The sequence below is a fragment of the Eretmochelys imbricata genome, chromosome 1, assembly GCF_965152235.1.
Source record: "Eretmochelys imbricata isolate rEreImb1 chromosome 1, rEreImb1.hap1, whole genome shotgun sequence".
In the NCBI taxonomy this organism is placed as follows: domain Eukaryota; kingdom Metazoa; phylum Chordata; order Testudines; family Cheloniidae; genus Eretmochelys; species Eretmochelys imbricata.
The window spans coordinates 208636893-208663103 of record NC_135572.1 but is presented as its reverse complement, the minus strand read 5'-3'; the positions used below and the strand labels follow the sequence as shown (position 1 = coordinate 208663103).

The window sequence follows — 26211 nt, the reverse complement described above, 5'->3', positions numbered from 1 at the left end:
GTTCGGTATAATCATTATTGTTGTATTAAAATAAAAAAATACCTTTAAATTATCTTCTGGATATAATGGGGGAAAACTGCCCTTTTTAACCATAGATACATATTACACACAAAAAAACTATGTTAAAATACATTATTAAGGTTGCAAAGTCAGGCACTCAGAAGTTGGGAAATGTCAGAATTAAGGATGTCTGTGCAACCTTAATTTGGTCCCCTTGTGCATTATAATGACACAGCATCGCATCTGTTTAAAGGCTGACCTTTCTAAGACCTCTAAAATGGACAAGTTTATTTAGTTTTCTTTGAAATATGGTGTGCCTCACGAGAGGCTGGAGTAGGGTTAGTGATCAAATTTGGAGTGATTTGAACTTGGTGTTCTGGAGAGGTAAATCACCCTCAAAATAGCCATTTAAAAAAAAGGTTTTTAGGTGGGTTTGTTTGTGTGTGTGTGTGTGTGTGTGTGTGTGTGTGTGTTTGTTTTTGCAGAAAGCTAGAGATCAAACCACTGATGAGCTGCAGGCCAAAATGGTCTTAACCTGTCAAGTTTTACCCCAGGTAGTGCATGGCATCCAGTAAATCTTTGGGGGACCTAAATTGACAACGGTATTTTAGAATATGTACAGTTTTACATATTCTTTTATTGGCATGTGCCAATAAAAAAATGTCTAGAGGGTTTCCACTCCTGCCATTTTATATGCTACAAACTTGACTCTTATAAGTGCTCTAAAATCTGAATGGTTACTTGTATTGCTTTGAAATTAGGCATACCTCATGGAGGTTGGGGGTTGGACTGATGATCCAAATTTAGGGGAATTTGACCAAGGAATTCCCGAGTTACATGGCCCCCTCCCTCACAAAATGATGTTTTCTTTTGGCTGCCTTGTGCTGTTAAATTGAAAGGTACTAATGACGGGATGAATCACAGACCTCTTTATGGCTGTGAACTTACCCTTTGATTAACATAACTAAGGATAAATTAATGACGAGCCCCCAGTTCAGGCCGAAGGAGTCTTGAATTCCATGGCTGCAGGTTGCTACAATTTGTGAGTCATGGGAGGCAATTTCACTTTGAGGGAAATGTAGTCAAAGTCTTTTGGGGGGAAATTAAACCTGTGACTGCTTCCTGGTAGGGAAGGCGCATTAGATAGCACAGAAGTGGGGGAATAGGGAGGGAGGCATTTAGGACTTCAGCGAGGGGTTATTGGGAGAGGTAAAAATGGGGACGGATGGTAGGGGAGGGGAGAGAGACTGGGAGTTCATGTGAGGGAGGTATGGCTCCCCCAGCTCTGCCAGCCCATTCCAACTCTCATACATTCCACCGTTCTGCCAGGCACCCCAACTTTCCTGCACTCAACCATTCTGCAGCCCCAACTCTGCCAGTGCATCCCAGCCACCCTGCACCCCAAATTACCTGCACCTCACTGTTCTTCCAGTGCACCCCAACCCCCTTCATCCCCAGCTCTGCCTGTGCACCCCAGATACCCTGCACCCTTGCCTGCTTGCACCACACAGCTCTGCCAATGCACCCTAACACTGCATGAAAGCTGTTAATAAGTGTTGGAAGAACATTAATTGGGACATTGGAGGGTTCATAGCTCACTGGAAAATGTGCACTGTATGGCATAGAAACATTACAACCTCTGTCATATCAGTGTTTCTTGAAGATGGGGTACATGTATTGGACAGGTTCAGAGGATCTTTCCCTCAAAGATAAAACTGTCAGGATCTTGGAACAGAAATCCTATCTGTAATTTCTCTTGCTGGCCTACCACAAACTCCACTCTCCAACCACTGTGCAACACAACCAGGAACACTGTTCCATTGTAACGTAATTGTCCTTTGCTCCAGGCACTTCATGTGAGTTGGATTATAGGAATGGGAAGTAATGGCTATAGACATGTTTGAATATCAGGGAGTGAAGACTTCAGGGCGATGCAATGAGGAGTCTTAGGTACATTAGTGGGGAGTGTCCACACTGGAAAGGGGAATGAGTCAGTGGCATGGCTGGAGAAGTGTGGCAATGCAGTGCTGGTGAAGCGCAACTGATGGGAGGGGGCAGGCTGGCTCAGTATGCTAAATGATGGGCATGATATATATATAACTGTCTAAACGATTACTAACCCCTATCACAATATATCTTTTCCTGTTCAAAAAACTAGGAAGTTCAATGGCAAAAAACTATATTGATGCAGAATTAAGATTGCTTGTTGGTATATCACCCCCTTGCAGAACACTGAGTTGAGCAAAACTCAAACTACTTCCTTGGTAGTGCCCCTGTGGGTGTTTCGCTTCAGGTACCTATGTGCCCCATGTGCCTTTGCTTGGAGATTTTTGGTAGCAGTGCCAGTTCAGCCCATACATGCGTCCTACACATCCTCATGCCCCATACCGAGAATATGTAGGGCTGTATGAGCGAACCACCCTCCGTTTCTTCTCAGCCGCCTCGGCCTGAGACAGAGTGTGTTGCCTGCCTGCTTCTGTCATTCAAGTTTAGCTTCTACTTCTAAATTTAGTTAGTGCAGTTATTTACATCTTTATTTTATATGTTTTATTTTGTGTGATAGGCTTGTTTTATACTTCTTTCCCCTCAAGAGTGGCCCACTCTCGAGATCCCCCCTAAGCTGGGGTATGCAAGGATCTGCAGGATTCAAGCATTGCCTCACCTGCCTGCACTCTAGCCTGCTCAGTGGCGGGCATTCCTGGTTTCCTGGTGTATTCACTGTTTGAGGGATACGTGTATTCCTAAAAAGTGTACATCTGTTCAGCATTTAAAAGTAGAGCTAGGAAGAACCGGGAGATAAGACTCAAGGTCCTGATGATGGAACATTTCCTTCATCTGGCCTTGGATCCAGGCCAGGAGACCCCCCTTGTATATCAGCCTCTGAGTGAGCATAGTGCCTCATCAACATCTGCATCGCATTCATCTAGACCTTCATAGAATCCCAAGCACCGCTACAGGCTGGGGACCGACTGGCTAAGCAGCAGTTCTTCAGAAAAGGACCTGGGGATTACAGTGGATGAGAAGCTGGATATGAGTCAGCAGTGTGCCCTTGTTGCCAAGAAGACTAACGGCATATTGGGCTGCATTAGTAGGAGCATTGCCAGCAGATCGAGGGAAGTGATTATTTCCCTCTATTCGGCACTGGTGAGGCTACATCTGGAGTATTGCGTCCAATTTTGGGCCTCCCACGACAGAAAGGATGTGGACAACGTCCAGCAGAAGGCAATGAAAATGATCAGGGGGCTGGGGCACATGACTTACGAGGAGAGGCTGAGGGAACTGGGCTTGTTTAGTCTGCAGAAGAGAAGAGTAAGGGGGGATTTGATAGCAACCTTCAACTACCTGAAGGGGGGTTCCAAAGAGGATGGAGCTCAGCCATTCTCAATGGTGGCAGGTGACAGAACAAGGAGCAATGGTCTCAAGTTGCAGTGGGGGTAGTCTAGGTTGGATATTAGGAAAAACTATTTCACTAGGAGGGTGGTGAAGCACTGGAATGGGTTACCTCGGGAGGTGGTGGAATCTCCATCCTTAGGGTTTTTAAGGCCCAGCTTGACAAAACCCTAGCTGGGATGATTTAGTTGGTGTTGGTCCTACTTTGAGCAGGGGGTTGGACTAGATGACCTCCTGAGGTCTCTTCCAACCCTAATCTTCTATGATTCATGGGAGAGATAATCAGAGGATACAGGAAAGACTCATAAGAAGAAGAAGAATTCTCCTCACAAAAAGCCTATTTCAAAAAAGCCTCCTTCTCAAGAGAAGATGGATTTGGAGACCTCAGATCCTGGTCTAGGTACTGCGAAGGCTCCAGGCTTTGCTGGTATCGTTTCTGCATTAGGGCTCTGAGCTCTTCTAAGGATCGTGGTCCCAAACATGCCTCAGTACTGAAAACATCCTTGGTACTGCAAAAGCATGATCATGCTGTGAAAGAGTCTAAATGCTCTACCTCTAAGGCAGTATTACCTACAGCCCCTTTGCAATGTCTGGTAATTAAACAAATCACTCAGATTCTCTCAATACTGGCAAGGAAACTGGCATCAAACTGTTATCTTCTTTGGTACTGGTGACCTGCATCAGACAGGACCCACCCAAACAGACTGCCCTCAGTACCGACTGTGGAACCTTGCTCTGTTTCAGCTCAAATCCATCTAGTACCACAAGAATTTAGATACTCAAGAAACTTATTTGTCTCAGACAAATTGGAGTCTCCTCTTTTAATGGGTACTGAGCTTCTGTCAGTACTGAGGTTGGCACAGTGACTGAGATTGGACCTTTCCCCAGTACCACTTGATTTTTTAGAAAACTCTGTGTTTGGCAGGGCCCCTTCTTTAGATGATGAGCTGTTCTCTTCAGATGCCCAAATCTCTGTGCAGGGTTCCCCTACTTGCCAACAGAAGGCACCCTCACTGGCACCTTCATGGAAAGAGAGGAGCTGTAAGTGAGGCAATCTTGTGCCCCTTCTCATTGGTTTGAGCCACACTGGATGTCACCTCCTATGCCCTATAGACCTCCTCAGTGGCCATATTGGGGTCCGTGGGCTGCCTATTGACAGCAGTTTTCTCAAGCCCATAGTCTTTCTCAGGGGAACCACCTAGGGAGATAGTTCTGTTCTACTCGTTCATCTACTCGTCCTCCAACCCTTCAATCACAGGAATCTTTTGAAGAACAAAGAGACTAAAACAGATAAGGAGGCTACTCCATGAACTAATATCTCCTCATCTTCTTCAGATGAGGAGGTTATGTCGCCTCCACCTTCTCTAGCAGATTATTTTGAACCATTTCAAGAAGTAATTAAACATATTACAGATTCCTTACAGATCCCCCTAGAAGAGGCCCCAGAGTCACAGCATAATCTTCTAGATATCTTGCAATGGACACCCTCTGCTCAAGTGGCCTTATCAATAAATGAGGCCTTCTCAGATCCCTCCAAGACCATTTGGCAGATCCAGGCAATGATCCCACCAACATACAAATGTGCTGATAAAAAGTATTATGTCCCAGTCACAAATTCTGAATTTTTATTTTCACATCCTTCACCTACATTTCTAGCTGTGGAAGCTGTAAATGAATGTGGTTGACAGCACCACACTAAATCAGCATCTTACGATAAGGACCACAAATACTTTGACCTTTTTGGCTGTAAGAGCTACTCATCTGCAACCCTTCAGTTTATGATTGTAAATTACAAAGCTCTTATGACTAAATATAACCACACCAATTATTCTAAGTTCACCACCTTTATTGAGCACCTTCCAGCAGAACATTACAAGCAATTCCAGGCTATTATTACTGAAGGTGAGGTACTGGCTAGAACCTCATCTCAGGCCTCCTTAAACCTAGTTGACATTGCGGCTTGTTCTGTTTCGACAGCAATCACCATCCATTGGGCATCCTGGCTTCAACTTTCTAGGTGCCCCAGACAGTTCCAAAGTACCTCCCTTTTGATGGATCAAAACTCTTAGCTGAATCCACTGATAAGTCACTGCACACCCTACAGGATTCCAAGGCCACCTTAAGATTCCTTGGGGTATATACACCTGCAAGTAACAAAAGTTTAGTAGATTCCATGTGGTGCAGAGATCCCATCCCATGTAGGGCTGGATTAACTCTCCTGTGAGCCCGGGGCTATTAGATTTTGTGGGGCCCCTGTATAAAAGTCTTTTTCCTAATTTAAAACAAAATTATCACAATCATGGCATCGAGGCTATTAGCACTACACTAAACTTGCCTTTTAATTAACATAAAGCCATTCTGTGGTTACATTTCAGTCTTAAAACATGTAGAATATAGTTAAGTTAATTCAAAATAGCCTACGTCTTACCTTAGAACAGCTGTTATATTAGTTTCTTTCTGGGAGGGAGTTTGGGTGCAGGAGGGGGCTCCACGCTGGGGCAGAGTGTTGGGGTTCAGGAGAGGGTGAGGGATGTGGGCTCTGGGAGGGAGTTTGGTGCAGGAGGGGATTCTGTCCTGAGGCAGGGGGTTGGGGTGCAGGATGGGGTGCGGGGTCTGGGAGGGAGTTTGGGTGCAGGAGGGGATTCTGACCTGGGACAGGGGGTTGGGGTGCAGGATGGGGTACGAGGTGTAGTCTCCGGCTGGGAGGCGCTTACCATAGGCCTAACATACCTGCATGCCGTGGCCCAATGCCACCCCCGGAAGCGGGAGGCTGCTGGCACGTCTCTGGGACCCCTTGCAGGGCAGGAGGAGGCTCCGCGCACTACCCCTGCCTCCAGCGCCCCCGCCCTGGAGCTCCCTTTGGCTGGTTCCTGACCAATGGGAGCTGCAGGGACGGTGCTGGGGGCAGGGGAAGCAAGCGGAGCTGCCTCCTGCCCTGCAAGGGGTCCCAGAGACGTGCCAGCAGCCGGCCGCTTCCGGGAGTGGCGTAGGGCCTCAGTATGCAGGCAGCCTGCCTGAGCCTTGCTGCACCAGGTCCCCCCTTAGCCCAGGGCCCTGAGCTACAGCCCCTAAAGCCCCTGCATTAATCCGGCCCTGATCCCATTCAGTTTTATGGATTTCAAAGATCTACTGAGCTGTCCAGAAAGAAGCAAATATTTCAAAGAAAGAGACCACCTAGTTCAACTACATCTACAATTCAACTATGCTTATCATCAAAATGGCAATTTTGATATATTGGTTGTGGGTCTGGAACAACACCACATCATGAATCTGTGACTACACCAATATACCCAGCTCCTCCCCTTCGGAGACTCTCTCTCCTATTTTCAATCTGCATGGGAACAAATTATATCAGGCAAATGGGTTTTGGGGGTTATAAAATCGGGTTACTACATCTATTTCTCCTCCTTCCCTCCACCCCACTTCCCTTCTCAATTCTGTTCAGGGACCCACTTGCTGAGACAGGAAATCATCTCCTTTCTATGCCATAGACTCAGTTCCAGCTCGGATCGGGGGAAGGGATTGTATTCCAAGTATTTTCTTGTTCCAAAAAAGAACCAGGGGTGGAGACCAATTCTAAATCTACATAATCATAAAAATTCAAATTCAGGATGGTGATTCTCGCAGCTATAATTCCATTGTTGAATTCGCGGGATTGGTTCTCAGCCCTCGAGCTTCAGAACACATACTTTCATCTTGCAATTTACCCATCTCACAAGAGGTTTTTTAGTTCTTAGTTGGTCAGGATCATTTCCAGAATTGAGTGCTTCCTTTCAGCCTTTCCTCAACCTCAAAAATGTTCTCAAAGATGATGGCAGTAGTTGCCCACTGTATTCATCAACTGGGGAATGATAGTTTTTCCATATCTCAATGACTAGCTGCTCAAAGGGTTGATATTCAATATAAAGACAACAATGTGCCTGTTCCACAGACTACATCTTCAGTTCAATATCAAAAAGTTCACAATACTAGCAAACTTCATTTCAAGAATTCAAGTGAGTGCACAGACATCAACAAGAAATTGCGTTCAGTTGCTGAGTCACATGGTAGCTTGTACCTTTGTGACAAAACCTACCAGATTATGCCTTCACTGTTCCCAGGGATGGCTCAGGACAGTTTATACCCCAAACACAGTCTGAACGAGCTGGTATGTATCCCTTGCCAGGTACACGACTCACTCAATTGGTGGAAGGACCCTCAGAACATCTCTGCAGGTGTCCTGTTCATTCTACCTCGCCCGATCATCACCATATCATTGAGTTGGAGGAGCACTAAAGAATGCACACCATTTGAGGCAAATGGTCCATGCAAGAAGTTCTTTTACACATCAGTCTTCTTAACTGCGAGCAGTAAGGAATGCCTGCATTCACTTCCTCCCATTAATCAGGGGCAAAGCCGTCAAGGTCATGTCCTGCATGTTCTACATCAACCATCAGGGCTAAGTGGGGGTGGGATCCACTTCTCTTTGTGCAAAGCAATAAATCTATGTAACTTTGTAAGGATACAGCAAATCATTTCCTTATTTCAGCCACCTATCTTCCAGGGATATGACACACTATGGCCAATGATCTCAGCAGGCACTTCTCCCAAGATTATGAATGGAAGTTAGACGCACAGATTCTCTGTCATATGTTTCTGACTTGTGGGTTTCCATTCTTTTGTTGAAGGATTCACAGTGTTTGTTCATCCCTAAACAAGATTAATTAAAGGGCCCAAAACACCTTTTTCCTCAGATTAGGCAGCCCGGTCCTATACAAGATCTAAACTTGATACTTAATTTTCTTATGATGCCCCCGTTTTGAGCCAATGGCCACTTGTTCCCTTCACCTGTCCATGAACATGGCCCTCGTGGTGGCCATACCTTATGCTTGAAGAGTTGGAGAACTGTGGGTTTTAATGGCAGATCCTCCTTTCACAATATTCTCCAAGGACAAAGTTTCACTACAGCCACATCCTAAGTTCCCATCTAAAGTGACTTCTGAATTTCACATCAACCAAATCAACCATCTCCCTGTTTTTTTCCCAGAGCCACATCAGTCCAAGGAAGATGCTGCCTTCCATACTTGGACATTAGGAAGGCATTAGCCTTTGGACCAAACCATTTACAAAATCTCCCAGACAATTTGTTTTGACCACAGACAGATCCAAGGGGTCCACAGTCTCCATCCAGAGTCTCTTGAGGTGGATCTCAGGATGTATTATCTCATGTTATGAGTCTGCCAATATTCAGCTTCCTCCTAGGGTGCTATCTCATTCTGTGAGGTCTCTATCTACCTCTGTGGTGTTACTTAAACATGCTTCCATTCTTGAGATTTGCAATGCTGTGACGTTGACTTTGATGCAAACCCTTTCCAAACATTATATGGTGGCTCATTCTTCTAGATCTGATGCTGCCCTGGACAATCCAGTTTTGTGTTCAGTATTAGAGTCAGCTCTGAAGCTCCCTCCTTCTGGTGAGGATACTGCTTGGAAGTCACCTGAAGTGAAGCACCCAGCGGGAGACTACTCGAAGAAGAAGGAGAGATTACTCATCTTGTTCAGTAATTAGAGTTATTCAAGATGTGTCTCTCTACAGGTGTTCCACTATCTGCCTTCCTTCCCCTGTGCTTCAGAGTTTCCTTTGAGAGGCTGTGTGGTAGAGAGGAAGGTGAGGGCGGTCTCTTTGCACAGCCCTATATATCCTCAGTACGGGGCACAAGAAAGTGTAGGGCTCATGCATGGGCTGAATAGGCATTGCTACCAAAAATCTCTGATTAAAGGCACATGGGACATATATACACCTGAAGCAGAGCACCCTTAGGGACACACATCTCCAAGAACTTTTGTTATTGCACAAGGTGAGTAAAATGCAGAGTTAAGATTGCCTGGGCAACCTTAACTTTGTGTTCTTTTAGCAATGCCCCAATACACTCTGTTAACACACATATGATTACGCCGCCATCCCCAGAGTTGCTTAAATGTACCAGCTCTTCACCTCCTTTTAAAATCCATTCACTCTTACCCACAGGATTCCATCTTGCACTATTAAAGGACAAAAAGGAGAAGAAAAAAAAAAGATTGCCCACACCACCTCTCTCTTTTTGAGCAATGCTTCAATATATACATAGCACATACTCACACTGCACCTTGGCACTAAAAGATTCAGGAGGTTCCATATCCTGCCATACACTCACACACTTGGCCAACTCCCAAGAAAGAATACCACGTGTACAATTTTAGAACCACTTTACAGCCTTTTACAGACCCTTACCCTTATTTGAGCTGGGAGGTGTGATTTCCAGATCTCATAGATGGATCCACTCTAGGTCTGCTCAAGCTAGCACACTAAAAATATCAGTGTAGCTGGAGTAGCACTTGTGTTGGCTTGGGCTAGCTGTCCGAGTATGTACCCAGAGGGTCCAGCTGGATTTGTACTCAGGCAGCTAGCCTGAGCCACCGCCCCTGCTGCTCTGGCTACACTGCTATTTTTAAGCATGTTAGCTCCAGCTGAGATACTGCAGGTACCTCAACGGAAGCTGGGAATCACATCTCCAAGCTCAAATGTAGATGTACCATTACTCACAGAATGCCATCTCAACCTACACTTTCACCTAACCATTATTAAAGTATTAGAATCGTCTAATATTCCACCTCATTGCCAGCAATATCCTTTGTAATAAAAGCTCCTTGGCCTGCTACAGACATAATGTACATAGTTCAGCATAGAAATGATACATATTGCAAACAGAAGGTACACTTACACCTCTTCCCTTTCCTCTCATACATGAGAGGGTGCAAAACATAGATCTCATATTATAGTCACAACTCTGTCACACACCTCAAAATAATCCACAGATCTCTCAAACATCTCTCTACCGCCTCCACCAGTCAGTACAGCTGTACTTGACACCAGCCACACTCACTGTACCTGGGGTGCATGAAGATAATAAATGCTTACACTACTCATAGACTCAGGATCTTTAAGTCCAGAGGGGGCCATCATCATCATCTAGTCTGACTTCCTGCACTTCACAGGCCACTTACCCACTCCTGTAATAGGCCCGTAAACTCTCTCTGAGTACTGAAGTCCTCAAATCTTTATTTAAAGACTTCAAGTTACAGAGAATCCACCATTTACTCTAGTTCAAACCAGAAAGTGACCTGTGTCCCATGCTGCAGACAAAGGTGAAAAGCCACCAGAGTCTCTGCCCATTTGACCTGGGGAAAAATTTCTTCCTGATCCCAAATATGGTGATCAATTAGATCCTGAGTATGTGGGCAAGATCCACCAGCCAGACACTTGGGAAAGAATTCTCTGTAGTAGGTCAGAGCCCTTCCCATTGAGTGCTCCATCTCCAGCCATTGGAGATATTTACTAATAGCAGCTGTGGATGATCCATATGCCATTGTTGGCAACCTCATCATACCATCCCCTCCATAAACTTATCAAGCTCAGTCATGAAACAAGTTACATTTTTTGCCCCCACTGCTCCCCTTGGAAGACTGTTTCAGAAATTCACTTTTCTAGTGGTTAGAAACCTTCATCTAATTTCAAGCCTAAACTTGTTGATAGCGACTTTATATCCATTTGTTCTTGTGCCAACATTGGCCCTTCACTTAAATAATTCTTATCCCTCCTTGGTATTTGTCCCTCTGATGTATTTATAGAGAGCAATCATATGTCCCCTCAGCCTTCATTTTGTTAAACTAAACAAGCCAAGGTCCTTAAGTCTCCTCTCCTGAGACATTCCTCTGATCCTCCTAGTATCCTTCTCTGTACTTGTTCCAGTTTGAATTCATCTTTCTTAAACATGGGAGACCAGAATTGCACACAATATTCCAGATGTTGTTCATCCCTAAGTGCATGACTTTGCACTATTAAATTTCATTCCATTTCTATTATTCCACCTTTCAAGGTTGTCCAAATTTCCTTGTATGATATTCCCAGGCCTCCTCCATATTGGCAATACCTCCCAATTTTGTGTCATCCATACATTTTATTAGCAATCTCCCACTTTTTGTGCCAAGGTCATTAATGAAAATATTAAATAAGATTGGTCCAAAAATTGATCCTTGAGGAACTCCACTAATAACCTCCCTCCAGCCTGACAGTTCATCTTTCAGCATGACCCCTTGTATCTCTCCTTTAACCAGTTCCTTGCCCACCTTTCGATTCTCGTATTAATCCCCATCTTCTCAAGTTCAACTAATAATTTCCCATGTGGAACTGCCTCATACTGAAATACAAGTGGATTAGATCTACTGCATTTCCTTTGTCTAAAAAATCATTTGTCTTCTCAAAGAAAGAGATCAAGTTGGTCTGACACGATCTACCTTTTGTAAAACCGTGATGTTTTTTATTCCAAGTATTGTCTTCCTCTTTAATTACTCTGTCTTTGAAAATTTGTTCTAAGACCTGGCATTCGATTGGTCAAATTAATGGGCCTGTAGTTTCCCAGATGGCTTTTTCCCCCCACCCTTTCTTAAAAGTAGGTACTATATTTGCAATTCTCCAGTCACAGGGTATGATCCCTGATTTTATGGAGTCATTAAAAATCCTTGCTATTCAGCTTGCAATTTCATGTGCCAGGTCCTTTATTATTCTTTAATGGAGATAATCCACACACACCCCTTTGGTCCCATTAAGTTGTTTGAGTTTGGCTTCCACCTCGGATGAGGTAATTTGTGCTTCCATATCCTTGTTTCCATTAGCCATACTGCCACTGCTCCCAAGCTCCTCATTATCCTGACTAAAAGCTGGTGCAAAATATTTGTTTAAATGTTGGGCCATATCTAGGTTATCTTTAACCTCCACCCCATCCTCAATGCTTCATGGTCGGGCTTCTTTCCTTGTTTTTTTTTTCTTTATATGGGCCTTTTACTATTGGTTTTAATTTCCTTTGGAAGGTCCAGTTCTGCTTGTCTTTTGGCAGTTCTCACTTTATCCCTACACTTTTTGACTTCCAAGAGGTAGCTTTCCTTGCTGATCCTTCCCTTCTTCCATTCCTTGTAGGCTTTTTGCCTTCCCTTAATAACCTGTTTGAGATGCTTGTCATTCCAGTTTGGCCTCCAACACTTCCCTACTCATTTTCCCCGTTGCTTGGGATACTGTCTCCAGATCGTTTCTGCAACTCTGCTCTCATATCCCTGCTCACTACTGACAATGTCCTTTGTAGTAAAACCCCTGTGCTATGCTAATTATATAACATACACAATTCTGCGTTGAAATGATGTGTACTGGGTCCCGAAGAGACACATGCAGCTCTTCCCTTTGCTTGCATAATATCAGAAGGTGCAAAACATAGATTTCATTATCTCATAATCACAGCTCTGTTGCGCACACCTCAAAGTAATCCACACATGTCCTCATGTGATATGAGGACATATCAACAAACACACCTTCACCAAGCTCAACTATTGCTCTATCATTTAGTGTAGGTTCACCTAACACACTGACTGCATTGGGAGCATATGCAAATAATTTCCATTGGCTACTGCCAGCATGAGGGAAACAGGGAAGATGGGGTAAGCAATCTTTTTAATCTCCTTCTTTGCCTTTTAATAGTGTTAGGTAGAATCCTGTGGGTGAGAAGGAATGGATTGTGAAAGGAAGTAAAGAGCTTGTATATTTCAGCAACTGTGGGGTTGCCAGAGAGAAAGTATGTGTGTTAATGGGGCATATTGGGGCACTGCTGAAAGAAGGCATAGTTAAGATTGCATGGGCAATCTTAATGGTGCATTTCCTTGTTTTCAGAAGTTTGAGTTTTGATCAACTCAACATTTTGCAAAGGAGCGACATACCACCAAGCAGCCTTAACTCTGTGTTTACATAGTTTTTTGCCATTGATTATACATTATGATACAATCTTTACGTACATGGTCACATATTATTTTCCCCAGGATCCCTGACTTATTCAGTGCACAAGATGGAGGGTGTCACTAAATGAGCAGCTATGCAATATTTTGTGTTATCTTCAATTTGTGACCCCATGCCTTATTTACTGCACCCTGTTCAAAATCCTGATCATTTTCTCATGGGATTTTCTATGGTGCTATAGTGTCTGAGTGTTTCACAAACATTAATTGATTTATTTTCACAATACCATGTGAGGTGTGGGGGTGGTATTATCCCTACTTTATAGATGTGGAGTTGAAGCACAGAGGGATTAAGGTCAAATATGTCTACTGAGTAAAGAACACCACTTATTTGCACTACCCCAGAAGCAGACCAGGGATTAAATAGCTATTCAGAGTCACAAATCAGTACCTTCTTATTCCTTGTTTCAAGGGTGAGTAAGTTGCCCCAGTCCTATATCTGATGCAGGTTTCTTTTGGTTGAACTGTGGTGACTGCTGTACTGGAAGTAGGGAGCAAAGCCTCTACACCAGTGTGTGCAGGTGGGGCAGTAGCAACTTCACAGCAACTGTTCTCCACCCTGCATGCAAACTGAAAATGTAGTTGCCCACAGAGAGGACGAATACCATACACATCCTTACTCCCCTGCATGGGTACAGAAGGCAGCTTGTGACTGAGTCCGTAGCACATAGGATTTTCTTGCATCGTGTGTGCTTGTAATTGAGTTTTAAGACTGCTTCTCAAGTAAGATTGTAGAAAATTAGCTGAACCATGAACTAGTGATTTATATTTACGCTGCATTTTTTAAAAATAAGTTTAGAGACACACGGCTGCATTTTATATAGGCTAATATGTGATATGTCACTGTGGAACCTTAACTCTGAATCGCCTAAATTTTGCATATAATCCTTCTTTTATTATTAAAATACTTGTATTTTATTAAAAATAAATGAAGATATGGGAAGGAGATATGTCAAGAGTAGAAGTTCACTGCTGTACAGACTAAGCAGTAGAGGCTTTAAGAATTAGGTCCTTTCCTTATATTTTCTTACAACACTGCCGCAGCCCTAGTTCAGAAACATATGAGAGATTCAAGGAGTTAAATTAGGAAATTTTTACTAACCATATCTACTAGAGTCAAAGGAAAACCAACAGATCCAGCTAGATAGTCTCAATATGTTATTTCTGCTTTCTACAATAGAGGAAGAAGTTTCTTTTCTGCCTCCTTATGTGGACATGAGGTATTACAATGATTTGCTAAGTCAGATTCCTGAAGAATTCATTTCTGTTCCTTTAATAATGAACTGCATGTTGGAACAGGTGAGTGTATTTTCATATTAATTCATACCCATCAGTCAGGCTAAGCACTGTGATAGTGAATTGATCAGTGAGAGACAAATCAATCAGGTTCATCCCAAAATAAGAGAACGTACATAGCTGCACTACCCACTGGGGATCAGTAGGAAGGACTTGTGACTCAGAGAGGATCCCCTGCTTTGCCTTGCTTTATGGAGGGGAGGAGTTAGGTTTTTTCATTCCTTTTCAGGGTGCAGCTCACTCCCACTATGTGCTCGGCAATCTATTCCAAGGCTCCTACTACTACTCCCCAGTCCTCTATGCCCACTCCTCATCCAGTTTCTCACAGAGAAGAGTATTAGGGTAGGGAGTTCCTGCCTTTTTTGCCACTTTCTAAGAGGGTCTTTGCTCCTCCTTCCTCCCTTGCATGGTTGAGTAAGGACTAGGGTTAATCTAGCCTACGATAACTGCTAGCGAGTGTTTTCTCTCAGGGTTGTCAAAACTAAGCATATAATACAAGTGCAAAATGAAAATGATCACTGATACTATATGCTTGTCAACTTTTCTCAGTGTGGGACAGGAGGTCCTCCATAAGAATGGCCATGCTGGGTCATTGCACATGGGTCCCAGAACTGGTTTGTAGCACTTAAGCTTTTAGGGAGTGTTTCCAGACAACCTACAATGGATCTTCAGTCCGCAGCTTTGAGGACAAAACTCAGACCTGCCCATTACTGGCTCATCGATATTTCTCCCAATGAAGAGACGGCCGGTTTTGTTCTTTTTACACAGCAACAAACAAGGTGTACAGTCCTCCTTGCTGCAGAACCGTAGAATTGGTGGATCAAAAAATTTTCAAAGCTAATGTTAAAAGTTAAATTTCTGGTGCAGTTGGGCTTTAATTTAGCTGGATATGTGCTAAATTTTTGGATTGGGTTTACAGAGTGAGCCACTTGATTGTTGGTTGGCCTCCAGTTCTCCCTGAGGCACTTAGATTCATAGGTTTTTAAGACCAGAAAGGATGTTTATGATCATCTAGTCAAAGATAATAGAGCAGCTGGTATGGGATTTAATTAATGAGGAATTAAAGGAGGGTAATACAGTTAATGCAGATCAACCTGGATGTATGGAAAATAGATTCCGTCAAACTAACTTAATATCTCTTTTTGATGAGATTACAAGTTTGGTTGATAAAGGGTTGATGTAATATACTTAGACTCTCTAAGGTATATGACTTAGTACCCCACAACATTTTGATTAAAAAGCTAAATTGATATAAAATTAACATGACACACATGAAATGGATTAAAAACTGGCTAGCTAATAGGTCTTAAAATGTAATTGTAAATGGGGAATTGTCACCAAGTGGATGTGTTTCCAGTGGGATCCTACAGGGATTGGTTCTTGGCCCTAACCTGATTAACATTTTTTTAACGACCAGGAAAAAAACATAAAATCATCACTGATCAAGTTTGCAAAAGATACAAAAATTGTGGAGATTGTAAATAGGGCTGTCAATTAATCACAGTTAACTCACGCGATTAACTAAAAAAAATTAATCACGATTAAAAAAATTAATCATGATTAATCGCACTGTTACACAATAGATTACCAATTGAAATTTATTAAATATTTTTGGATGTTTTTCTACATTTTCAAATATATTGATTTCTATTACAACACAGAATGCAAAGTGTACAATGCTCACTATATTTTTTTTTTACAAATATTTGCACTGTAAAAATGATAAAAGAAATAGTATTTTTAAATTCACCTCATACAAATACTGTAATGCAATCTTTTTATCATGAAAGTGCAACTTACAAATTTAGATTTTTTTTTTGTTACCTAACTGCTCTCAAAAACAAAACAATGTAAAACTTTAGAGCCTGTTTTACCCACAGTCTGCCATAAATTTCATGTCATAGCAGTCTCGGATGATGACCCAGCACATGTTTGTTTTAAGAACACTTTCACAGCAGATTTGACAAAATGCAAAGAAGATACCAATGTGAGATTTCTAAAAATAGCTACAGCACTCGACCCAAGGTTGAAGAATCAGTAGTGCCCTCCAAAATCTGAGAGGGATGAGGTTTGGAGCATGCTTTCAGTAATCTTAAAAGAGCAACACTCCGATGCGGAAAATACAGAACCTGAACCACCAAAAAAGAAAATCAACCTTCTGCTGGTGGCATCTGACTCAGATGATGAAAATGAGCATACATCGATGCGCTCTGCTTTAGATCGTTATCGAGCAGAGCCCATCATCAGCATGGATGCATGTGCTATGGAATGGTGGTTGAAGATGAAGGGACATATGAATCTTTAGCACATCTGGCACGTAAATATCTTGCGACACCAGCTACAACAGTGCCATGCTCTTTCAGGTGACATTGTAAACAAGACGTGGGTAGCATTATCTCCTGCAAATTGTAACCAAGTTTGTTTTTCTGAGGGATTGGCTGAAGCAGGACTGAGTGGACTTGTAGGCTCTAAAGTTTTACATTGTTTCATTTTTGAATGCAGATATTTTGTATATAATTCTACATTTATAGATTCAACTTTCATGATAAAGAGATTGCACAACAGTATTTTTATGAGGTGGATTAAAAAATACTATTTCTTTTGTTTTTTACAGTGCAAATATTTGTAATCAAAAATAAATATAAAGTGAACATTATACACTTTGTATTCTGTGTTGTAATTGAAATCAATATATTTGAAAATGTAGAAAACATCCAAAAATATTTAAATGGTATTCCATTGTTGTTTAACAACACGATTAATTTTTTTTAATCACTTGACAGCCCTAGTTCTAAATAATGAAGAGAACAGATCACTGATTCAAAGTGATCTGGATTGCTTGGTAAACTGAGTACAAGCAAACAATATGCATGCTAATACAGCAGAACCTCAGAGTTATGAACACCTCGGGAATGGAGGTTGTAACTCTGAAATGTTCATAACTCTGAACAAAACATTATGGTTGTTCTTTCAGAAGCTGACAACTGAATATTGACTTACTACAGCTTTGAAGCTTTGCTATGCAGAAGAAAAAAACTGTTTTTAACTATCTTAATTTAAATGAAACAATCACAGAAAGTTTCCTTACCTTGTCAAATCTTTTTTTTTTAATTTCCCTTTATTTTTTGAGCAGTTTACATTTAACACAGTACTGTACTTTATTTGGTATGTTTGTTTGTTTTTTGTCTCTGCTGCTGCTGTCTGCTTGCATACTTCCAGTTCCAAATGAGGTGTGTGGTTGACTGGTCAATTCATAATTCTGTTGTTTGTAACGCTGAGGTTCTATTGTACAGCTAAAGTAAATGTATATATCTTGGAACAAAGAATGTAAGCTATACTTAAAGGAGGGACTCTATCCTGGGAAGCAGAGACTCTGAAAAAGATTTTGGGGTAGTGGTGGATAATCAGCTGAACATGAGATTCCAGTTTTATGCTGTGCACAAAAGAGCTAATGCGATCCTGGGATGCGTAAATGGGAATCTCAAGTAGGAGCACAGAGGTTATTTTACCTCTATATTAGGCACTGGTGTGTCCACTTCTGAAATACTGTGTCCAGTTCTGGTGTCCACAATTCAAGAAGGATGTTGATAAATTGGAGAGTGCTCCATGCTCCAGGAATGCTTAAACAATTAGAAAACATGTCTTTTAGTGATTGACTCAAATAACTCAATCTATTTAGCTTAACAAAAAGGCTAAGGGATGACTTCATCACAGTCTATGAGTACCTACATGGGGAACAAACATTTAATTATGGGCTCTTCAATCTAGCAGAGATAGGTATAACTGGAAGTTGAAGCTAGACAAATTCACATTAGAAATAGGGCATACATTTTTACCAGTGAGAATTATTAACCATTGGAACAATTTACCAAAGATTGTAGTGGATTCTTTTTCACAGACAATGTTTAAATCAAGACTGGATATTTTTTTAAAAGATACGCTCTAGGAATCATTTTGCAGAAGTTCTGTTTTGAGGAAGTTCATGATCACAATGGTCCCTTCTGGTCCTGCAATCTATAAATATCCAATAGCCCAGTAGGTAGGGCACTTACATGATAGATGGCAGATCCTTGTTCAAATTTCTTCTCCTGTCAGGCAGAGGGGGGGACTTGAACTGGTGATCTCCAATGTCCCAGGTGAGTACCTTAACCACTGGGCTAAAATTTTTAAGGGACCACATCTTTATGCTGTCTTGCATGAGCTCACCTGTGGGGTCCCAATCCAGTAGGTGAACTCTGAGCACACTTACTAGATAGGGCCCTGTAGGGAGTTAAGCAGAGGAATGTGTATCTTCCCCCAGTTTATGTATTGCCTGGGGCCTGTGTGTCTGGATATTTACAGTGAGGCAGCAGTGTGCATGCTCAGAGGCAAAAATATAGGCACCTAGGGAACTTTTATTACAAAAAGGTATTCACTGAGTCAGATTAGGTGTCTACAAGGTTTAGTGGCAGTTGTGCAGGGGGCAAAGGTTGAATCCCAGTCTTGCCTGATCCTGATTTAGGTGCCTAAAGCAGCCTCAAGTAAGTCTTTTTGTGAATCTAGCCCAATTCCTCTAAGCAAATATTGTTAGCACCTAAATCTCTCTCAGCCTGCCTTATCAACCAGACAAGTGTTGGAATTAGGAACTTTATCCATGTAGCACCAGTACTGCATTTTTCATGGTGATGAAATGATGCTCAGGATGAACCCAGTATTCCTCCCTCAAATCAACTCTGGCCCTCTTACAGCATAGGAGATTGCATGATCCTTCTACCTCAAGCCCTTACATCCATCTGAAAAGCTATGGCACACTTTGGATATCTGCATAGTGTTAAAAAATACACTTGGAGAAAATTAAGTATCCAAGAGGTCAAGTTCATTATTTCTGCTCTGTGTCTTGGCTGTAAGGGACAAAAAAAATTCAAAGTCCTTGATATTCAGGTGCCTTGGGTGTGTATGCGAGCAACACACACAAGATAAAGAACTTGGCCAGATTTTTTTCTGTGCCTAATATCCCCTGGGCTGAACGCCAAACGTGCTCCTCGTGGTCCAGGACCCGGGCGACTTAGCGCAGGTGGAGGCTTGCCAGGCCATCTACTCGGCAGCCTCCTCCACCTGGGTCAACTGGGTCAAGAGCTCTGGCCTGGTGGTTGGGGATGGGTGGCAGGCAAGCTCCCTCCCACCTGCACTTCAGGCCATCCGGTGGAGCACGGGTCCGCTGCTCTATCTCGGCATTTACCTTTCCACCACACATCCGTCTCTGCCAGAGAACTGACACAGTTTAGAGAGCAGGGTGACAGAGTGGCTCCGGAAATGGACAGGACTACTCCAGTGCCTCTCCCTCCAAGGGAGGGCACTGGTGCTCAATCAACTAGTCCTGTCCATGCTCTGGTACTGGCTCAACACCCTGGTCCCAGCCCCGGTCTTCCTAGCCAATCTCTGGACGGTGATTCTGGAGTTCTTTTGGCCAGAAGTGCACTGGGTCTCTGCAGGGGTCCTCCACCTGCCCCTGGAGGAGGGAGGGCAGGGCCTGAAGTGCCTGTGTACTCAGGTCCATGTCTTCCGCCTCCAGGCCCTGCAGAGGCTCCTTTATGGTGCAGGAAGTCCGGCATGGAGAGTCCTGGTACACGCCTTCCTGCACCGATTCCGAGGGCTCTGATATGACTGGCAGCTCCTTCATCTCCATCCGAGAGGTCTTCCACGAGACCTCTCCAGGCTGACGGTCTTCTACCAGGACCTCCTCCGGACCTGGAAACTACTCTCAGCGACCAGGTCCACGGAGGCCACCGAGGGGGCAGATCTCCTCGCAGAGCCCCTGCTACACAACCCCCAGCTACATGTGCAAGTGGCGGAGTCCCCCTCAGTGCACCGGAGGTTGGTCCTGGCAGAAGTCACCAGGGTCGGAGACCTCCTGGACTATGACCGGGAAGACTGGCTGGATTCCCTGATGCTCGCTTGGCGCATGGGGCTCTCCAGGCCTCGTACTGCAGGAGGTGAGGGCCGCTTTGCCGCCCGTTGCTCGGGCCTACCTCGACTGGGTCCCGCGAGAGGGCACCCCCTACCCACCCTCCACCCCGGGTCCTCCTGACCTTTTCATCGGGCCCCTGCCCCATGGACCCAACCGGCTCCCCCCCCACCCCCCGAACCCTTCACCGTGAGCCAGCTGCATGACTTGCAGCTAGTTCGTTTCCAGACCACACCAAGGAAACATCTCTACACGCTCGTGCTCCACACCCTTCACTTCCTCACCCTTGCGTCCCGCCCCGACACAAAGTGGTGGGACCTCCTGCCACCTCTAGAAGGTGAGGAGCCCCAGTGGGCCAGCCTATTTTCCACTGTAGTCCCGAGGCCCACCGGGGATATCAGTTGGCGGCTCCTTCATGGGGCCATCAGCACGGGCGTGTACTTGGCGCGGTTTACCCCCATCCCAGACACCTGCCCTTTCTGTGGCGTGAGGGAGACCCTGGCGCACGTTTACTTGGAGGGCCAGGTTGCAGCTCCTATTACGGCTCCTCTTAGACATCGTGTTATGTTTTTGGTTGCACTTTTTCCCTCATCTTCTTATCTATGCACTCCCTATCCTTGGCCCCACAAAGCCACGGGACCTCCTGGTCAACCACTGCCTGGCCCTGGCTAAAATGGCCATCTATGAACTAGGAAGAGGAGGTTGACCAATGGAGACTCCTATGACTGTGGGGCCTATTTCCGGTCTTCCGTCCGTTCACGCATCCGGGCAGAGTTCCCCTGGGCGGCATCCACTCTCCCTGGACGCCTTCAAGGAACGGTGGGCGCTGTCCGGTGTTCTCTGCTCGGTGTCCCCACCAGGTTCCCTTTGACCGCACTCCTGTTCCTGTTTCAGAGTAACAGCAGTTTTAGTCTGTATTCGCAAAAAGAAAAGGAGTACTTGTGGTACCTTAGAGACTAACCAATTTATTTGAGCATAAGCTTTCGTGAGCTACAACTCACTTATGCTCAAATAAATTGGTTAGTCTCTAAGGTGCCACAAGTACTCCTTTTCTTTTTATTCCTGTTCCTATTATTTTATTAGTTGTCCCACGAAATCACTTGGCTTCCAGGTCCTCTGGATCCCTGCCTTAGGCTGGGGGGGATCCTTTAGCAGTGGGCAGGCTTCCGCCCACCCACTTCCTGGATCCCAATAGGATCCCATGGGCTGAACTGTGGATAGATCCACAAAGTCGCTAAATGAATTTGAGAATGGCGCCAAGTCAGGCCTGGCCTTGGCATAGTATAGCACAACCTCAGTGCTATTCTACTTTACACTGGCTTGCTACGGCTTTCAAGGGGCATCTAACAGCTGGGGATCAATGAAGCATAGCAATGCACTAGCCATGCCTCTTCCTCCCGACCCCACCATGCTTCCTACTTTGGATCCTGCGATGGCAGTTTGGTGGCACCTAGGAACTCCTCCACACTGAAGGGAATCTCCAGCTGGATGATCCAACTAGTAAATATTCCTTTGTGCTTCCAGAGTGGGGAGAAAACTTGACTCATGCTCAGACTACATTCCCTCACAGAGGAGTAGCCTCTTGGGTTAGGGCATACAGATACACTTCTTAAGAAGAAAACAGAAAGGGAGCCTCCAGGTCCTTCATGCAGTAATAAAATATTTGAAAGCTGGCAGGCTGATATTGTTGGGAGGATGATGTTTCATGCTTATTGAGCCTCAGTAAACCAGGAAATAACCTAAGTACATCCTTATTTCAATTTTGGTTTTATCTTATGCTAAATTGTTTTCCTTTCCTAGCTATACACAGCTTATAAACTCCAGTGTAGTGTCTACAGATTTTAATGTTGCTGGAGGATAGGAAAATTCATTCATATTTATCCAAAAACTTCCTTTCTCTAACTAATAAAGTCCACAGACTAAACGCACTTCAATAAGTTTTCATGCACTGCAATAGGTATAGTGATAAAGTTATTGAAGTTATACCATAATAAGAATGTGTTCATTTAAGAAGGATACAGTTTTCATCATATCTGTGGATGTTAACTCAACTGCCAGGTTTGTCACCTGAAGGGGCATATATACTTGAAGCGTTGACTGAAAGGTCTGAGTTCTGCCCCCAGGCTGAAGAACCGTTGTAGGACTGTGAACCTTACTTCTTTAAGAAATGAAACTTTTGCATAATGTTCCTGATTTCTAATTATTAATTTATTTGCATATTAGCCTGGAAAATTGTCCTTAGTGAAGACAACTAAGAAAGGTTCAACTTGTGATGTGCAGCCATTTTTGAATTATCAATGTGCATTAAAATTCTTAATATGTTTTTTCATTTGGAAATATTTTCTCACCCTCATTAAAGTGAAAAAGAGGTGAAAAAATTTTATTCAAACTTTTCCATAAAATTTACCTTTGGCCAGAGACAAGGACTGGGAATTCCAGCTGGAAACAAGCATTTTTGAGAAAATTATGTGCATGTGAATACGGAGATTATAATGGAATCTCTGATGCAACCTTAATTTAAGATAACTACAAATCAAGGCTATAATGACATCTAACATGTTTTCTGCTTGGTAGGTCATTGCAGCTGAAGAAGGTCTTACACCACCAAGTCTGGTGGTCCCAGAACCACGAGCAGATGGGCTGGATCATAGCCTTGCAGAGCATATAGTCTCTATCCTTCCCTCTCTTGCCCTCTCTGAGAGTGAAAAAAAGGTTTGTATTGTCTTTTACCTTCAGACTGCCTTAATTGCTAAATAAATCTATGTATTATTTTTTAATGTATGTGCTTTTTTCTTGTTTAATAGAATCTCTATGACACCTTTTTCCCTAATGACAATGAAGAAAAGACTGTGGTCCCCAAATGGCCTCTTCTATTAAACTATCATGATATTTTGTCTCAGAGGCTACACCTGCTAAAGGTACAATACTCTGTCTTATATCAACAGTCTTAAAGTCTACAGAGAGGGCATTAACTTAGAATGCTTCTTTTAGAAGGTAGACTAGGAGAACTTAAACTTTGCTCACTTCGTGATCACATTAGCCACTTGCCAGGAATCCAAAGGCTGTACTTAATTTGCTTAAAATGGAGCAGATTGCAGCCATCCATGGAGACTACAGATCCCAGCATGCAATGTACCATATTGATCTGAGTGGCCTGGCCACAGTGCTTATGTGTACATTTGGCTTTCGTGACTGCATTTCCATATAAACGGTGGCATGGGACACATTGTAGAACTCTGTGGGCTTCACTTTGGACCACCACTGAGCTAGGGGATTATTATTCTGAAGAAACTAGAGTTTCTGCAGCACAGAGATACTAAATGATGAGTGTGGTGTAGCAACTACAGTGAAATAGATTAGAGAGGATGGGACAAACATAGTGGGCAGCATACAAAAAGACACAGAGCTTTTTATGGGAGAAGAACACCAGAGTGCATCAAGGTGCAGAGTGTAGCGCTCATGCAAGACAGCAAGAGTTATCTAGACATGATGTAGGCAGAAGTGTAGAGTAAGATTATAGTAAAAAGTTGGATGCAGATGAAACTTGTAAGGCAATAAAGGATTTCAAGGAGAAGGAGGATGAAATAATTCAGTGGTGGGTCGGGAAGATACTTTTAACAGAAGCATGTTGGATAGACTTTTGGGCAGCTGTCTAGATTTCATGAGGCTAAAGAGGAGGAAGTTGCACTAGTCAATGCAGGAGTTGACCAAGACATTAAAAATGTAGGTAGTAGGGATGAAAGAAGAAGGAACAGGTTTGGGAGATATGATAGAGGAAGAAGGTATTAAAAGTAACACAGAAGACAGGGACTGTAATAATAAAAATAAGAAAAAGCAAAACTGAACAAAGTAAAAAAAAAAAAAAAACCTCAAGCCAGTACAGTTCTTTAAATCCATCATAATACTTCTGTCAAAGACCATCAATTAGTTGTATGATTTCTTGATTATAATGACTATGGACAGTAATATAGACCAACTAAGAATTTGTGTGTGACGTTGCACTCAATATGTTTATGGAAATATGCTTATGAGTGTAAATATAATGTAATTGGAATATACTTTATGCAAAAGGTCTCTTATAAGGTATCATTACAAAGCTTATAATTACTGAGTGTGTTCATCCTATTTGTATGAATGTATCATTCTTGTATCTGAAGCTAGAAATATGAAGTATTACTCTGAACTCCTATTGTAACTATGCAAAGTATGGGCCATTAATGGTGGCTTGGAATCTTGATGGCTTCCATTAACCAAGACAATTGGTTGTAAATGGCTCCGTTTACTTGTAAGCCTTCCTGTGTTCCTGTGAGTCAGTTAACTTGTAAACCTTCCTGTGAGTCAGGCCGGAAAGAGTGGAGAATAGGGGTCTTACAGGACATGTGACCAGGTCACCTGGTACTGGAATCCATCTTAAACCTGGTGCTTTTCCATTTAGAAGGAGGGGTGGGAACCCAGAGAGACAAAGGATTCCCGCCTTGTGCCAAAGCTATAAAAGGGGGTGGAGCAGGACAAGGGAGATCAAAGTCATATGGAATCCCCTGCTTTTCACCTAAGATGCCTGCTGGAACTAGCAAGGTCTGTATCAAGGGAAAGGGTTGGGCCCAGACTAGGAAGGAGTCTAGTCTGTGAAAGGTTTCAGAGTAGCAGCCGTGTTAGTCTGTATTCACAAAAAGAAAAGGAGTACTTGTGGCACCTTAGAGACTAACAAATTTATTTGAGCATAAGCTTTCGTGAGCTACAGCTCACTTCATCGGAGTCTGTGAAAGAAGCTTATTGGAACATCTCTGAGGGTGAGATTTACCTGTATTCAGTTTCTTAATGTATTAGGCTTAGACTTGCATGTTTTTGTTTTATTTTGCTGTTATTACTTGGAACCACTTAAATCCTACTTTTTATATTTAATAAAATCACTTTTTCTTATTAATTAACCCAGAGTAAGTAATTACTACCTGGGGGAGCAAACAGCTGAGCATATCTCTCTATCAGTGTTATAGAGGGTGGACAATTTATGCGTTTACCCTGTATACACTTTATACAGAGTAAAACGGATTCATTTGGGGTTTGGATCCCATTGGGAGCTGGGTGTCTGCGTGCTAGAGACAGGATCACTTGCTAAGCCGTTTTCAGTTAAGTCTGCAGCTTTGGGGACATGGGTCAGCCTCTGGGTCTGTGTTGCAGCAGATTAGTGTATCTGGCTCAATAAGACAAGGTTCTGAAGGCCCAAACTGGCAAAGAAAACGGGCTCTGAGGTAGTCTCACCCCATCAGGTGACAGTCCCAAGGGGGTCATTGTGACTGAACCTGTCACAATGTGAAAGGGAAAGGCTAATACAAAAGCATCCTTTGAAGTGTGACAGACTAAATCAATACATACTTTCTATATTCCAGGAAAATTTCAGATTATGGCTAAATGGCAAATAATTTTGTGATCTTTGGCAAATATCAGTAAATTGTGCCTTCTTCAATTATTCTCTTTTTTTTCTGGTATATATTCACTCCTCCACAGTGAGGAAAGTAAACAATAACTTATTTCATCTTCCACATAAAGGCACTGATTCAGCAAAACCCTGAGTATATGCTCAATTTTAAGCATATGCTTAAATTCTATTGACTTCAAAGTAAAGTAAAGCATATGTGTATAGGGGTTTTTTTTGGGGGGGGGGGACAGGACTTGTGTGCTGAACTGGCACCTTAGTTATTTAATGAAAAATCCCTTTTTTGTGAAAG

At 43.1% G+C, this 26211-nt stretch overlaps 1 protein-coding gene across 1 annotated transcript in view; it reads left to right on the top strand.

Annotated features, from left to right (window-relative positions):
• Nucleotides 1-26211, top strand: part of SPAG17 (sperm associated antigen 17) — a 296695-nt gene that overhangs the window by 111794 nt on the left and 158690 nt on the right. The window contains exons 10-12 of the mRNA XM_077807348.1: nt 14426-14544; nt 23060-23197; nt 23290-23403. Of these exons, the coding sequence (XP_077663474.1) occupies nt 14426-14544; nt 23060-23197; nt 23290-23403 (371 nt within the window). The remainder of the gene's footprint in view (nt 1-14425; nt 14545-23059; nt 23198-23289; nt 23404-26211) is intronic.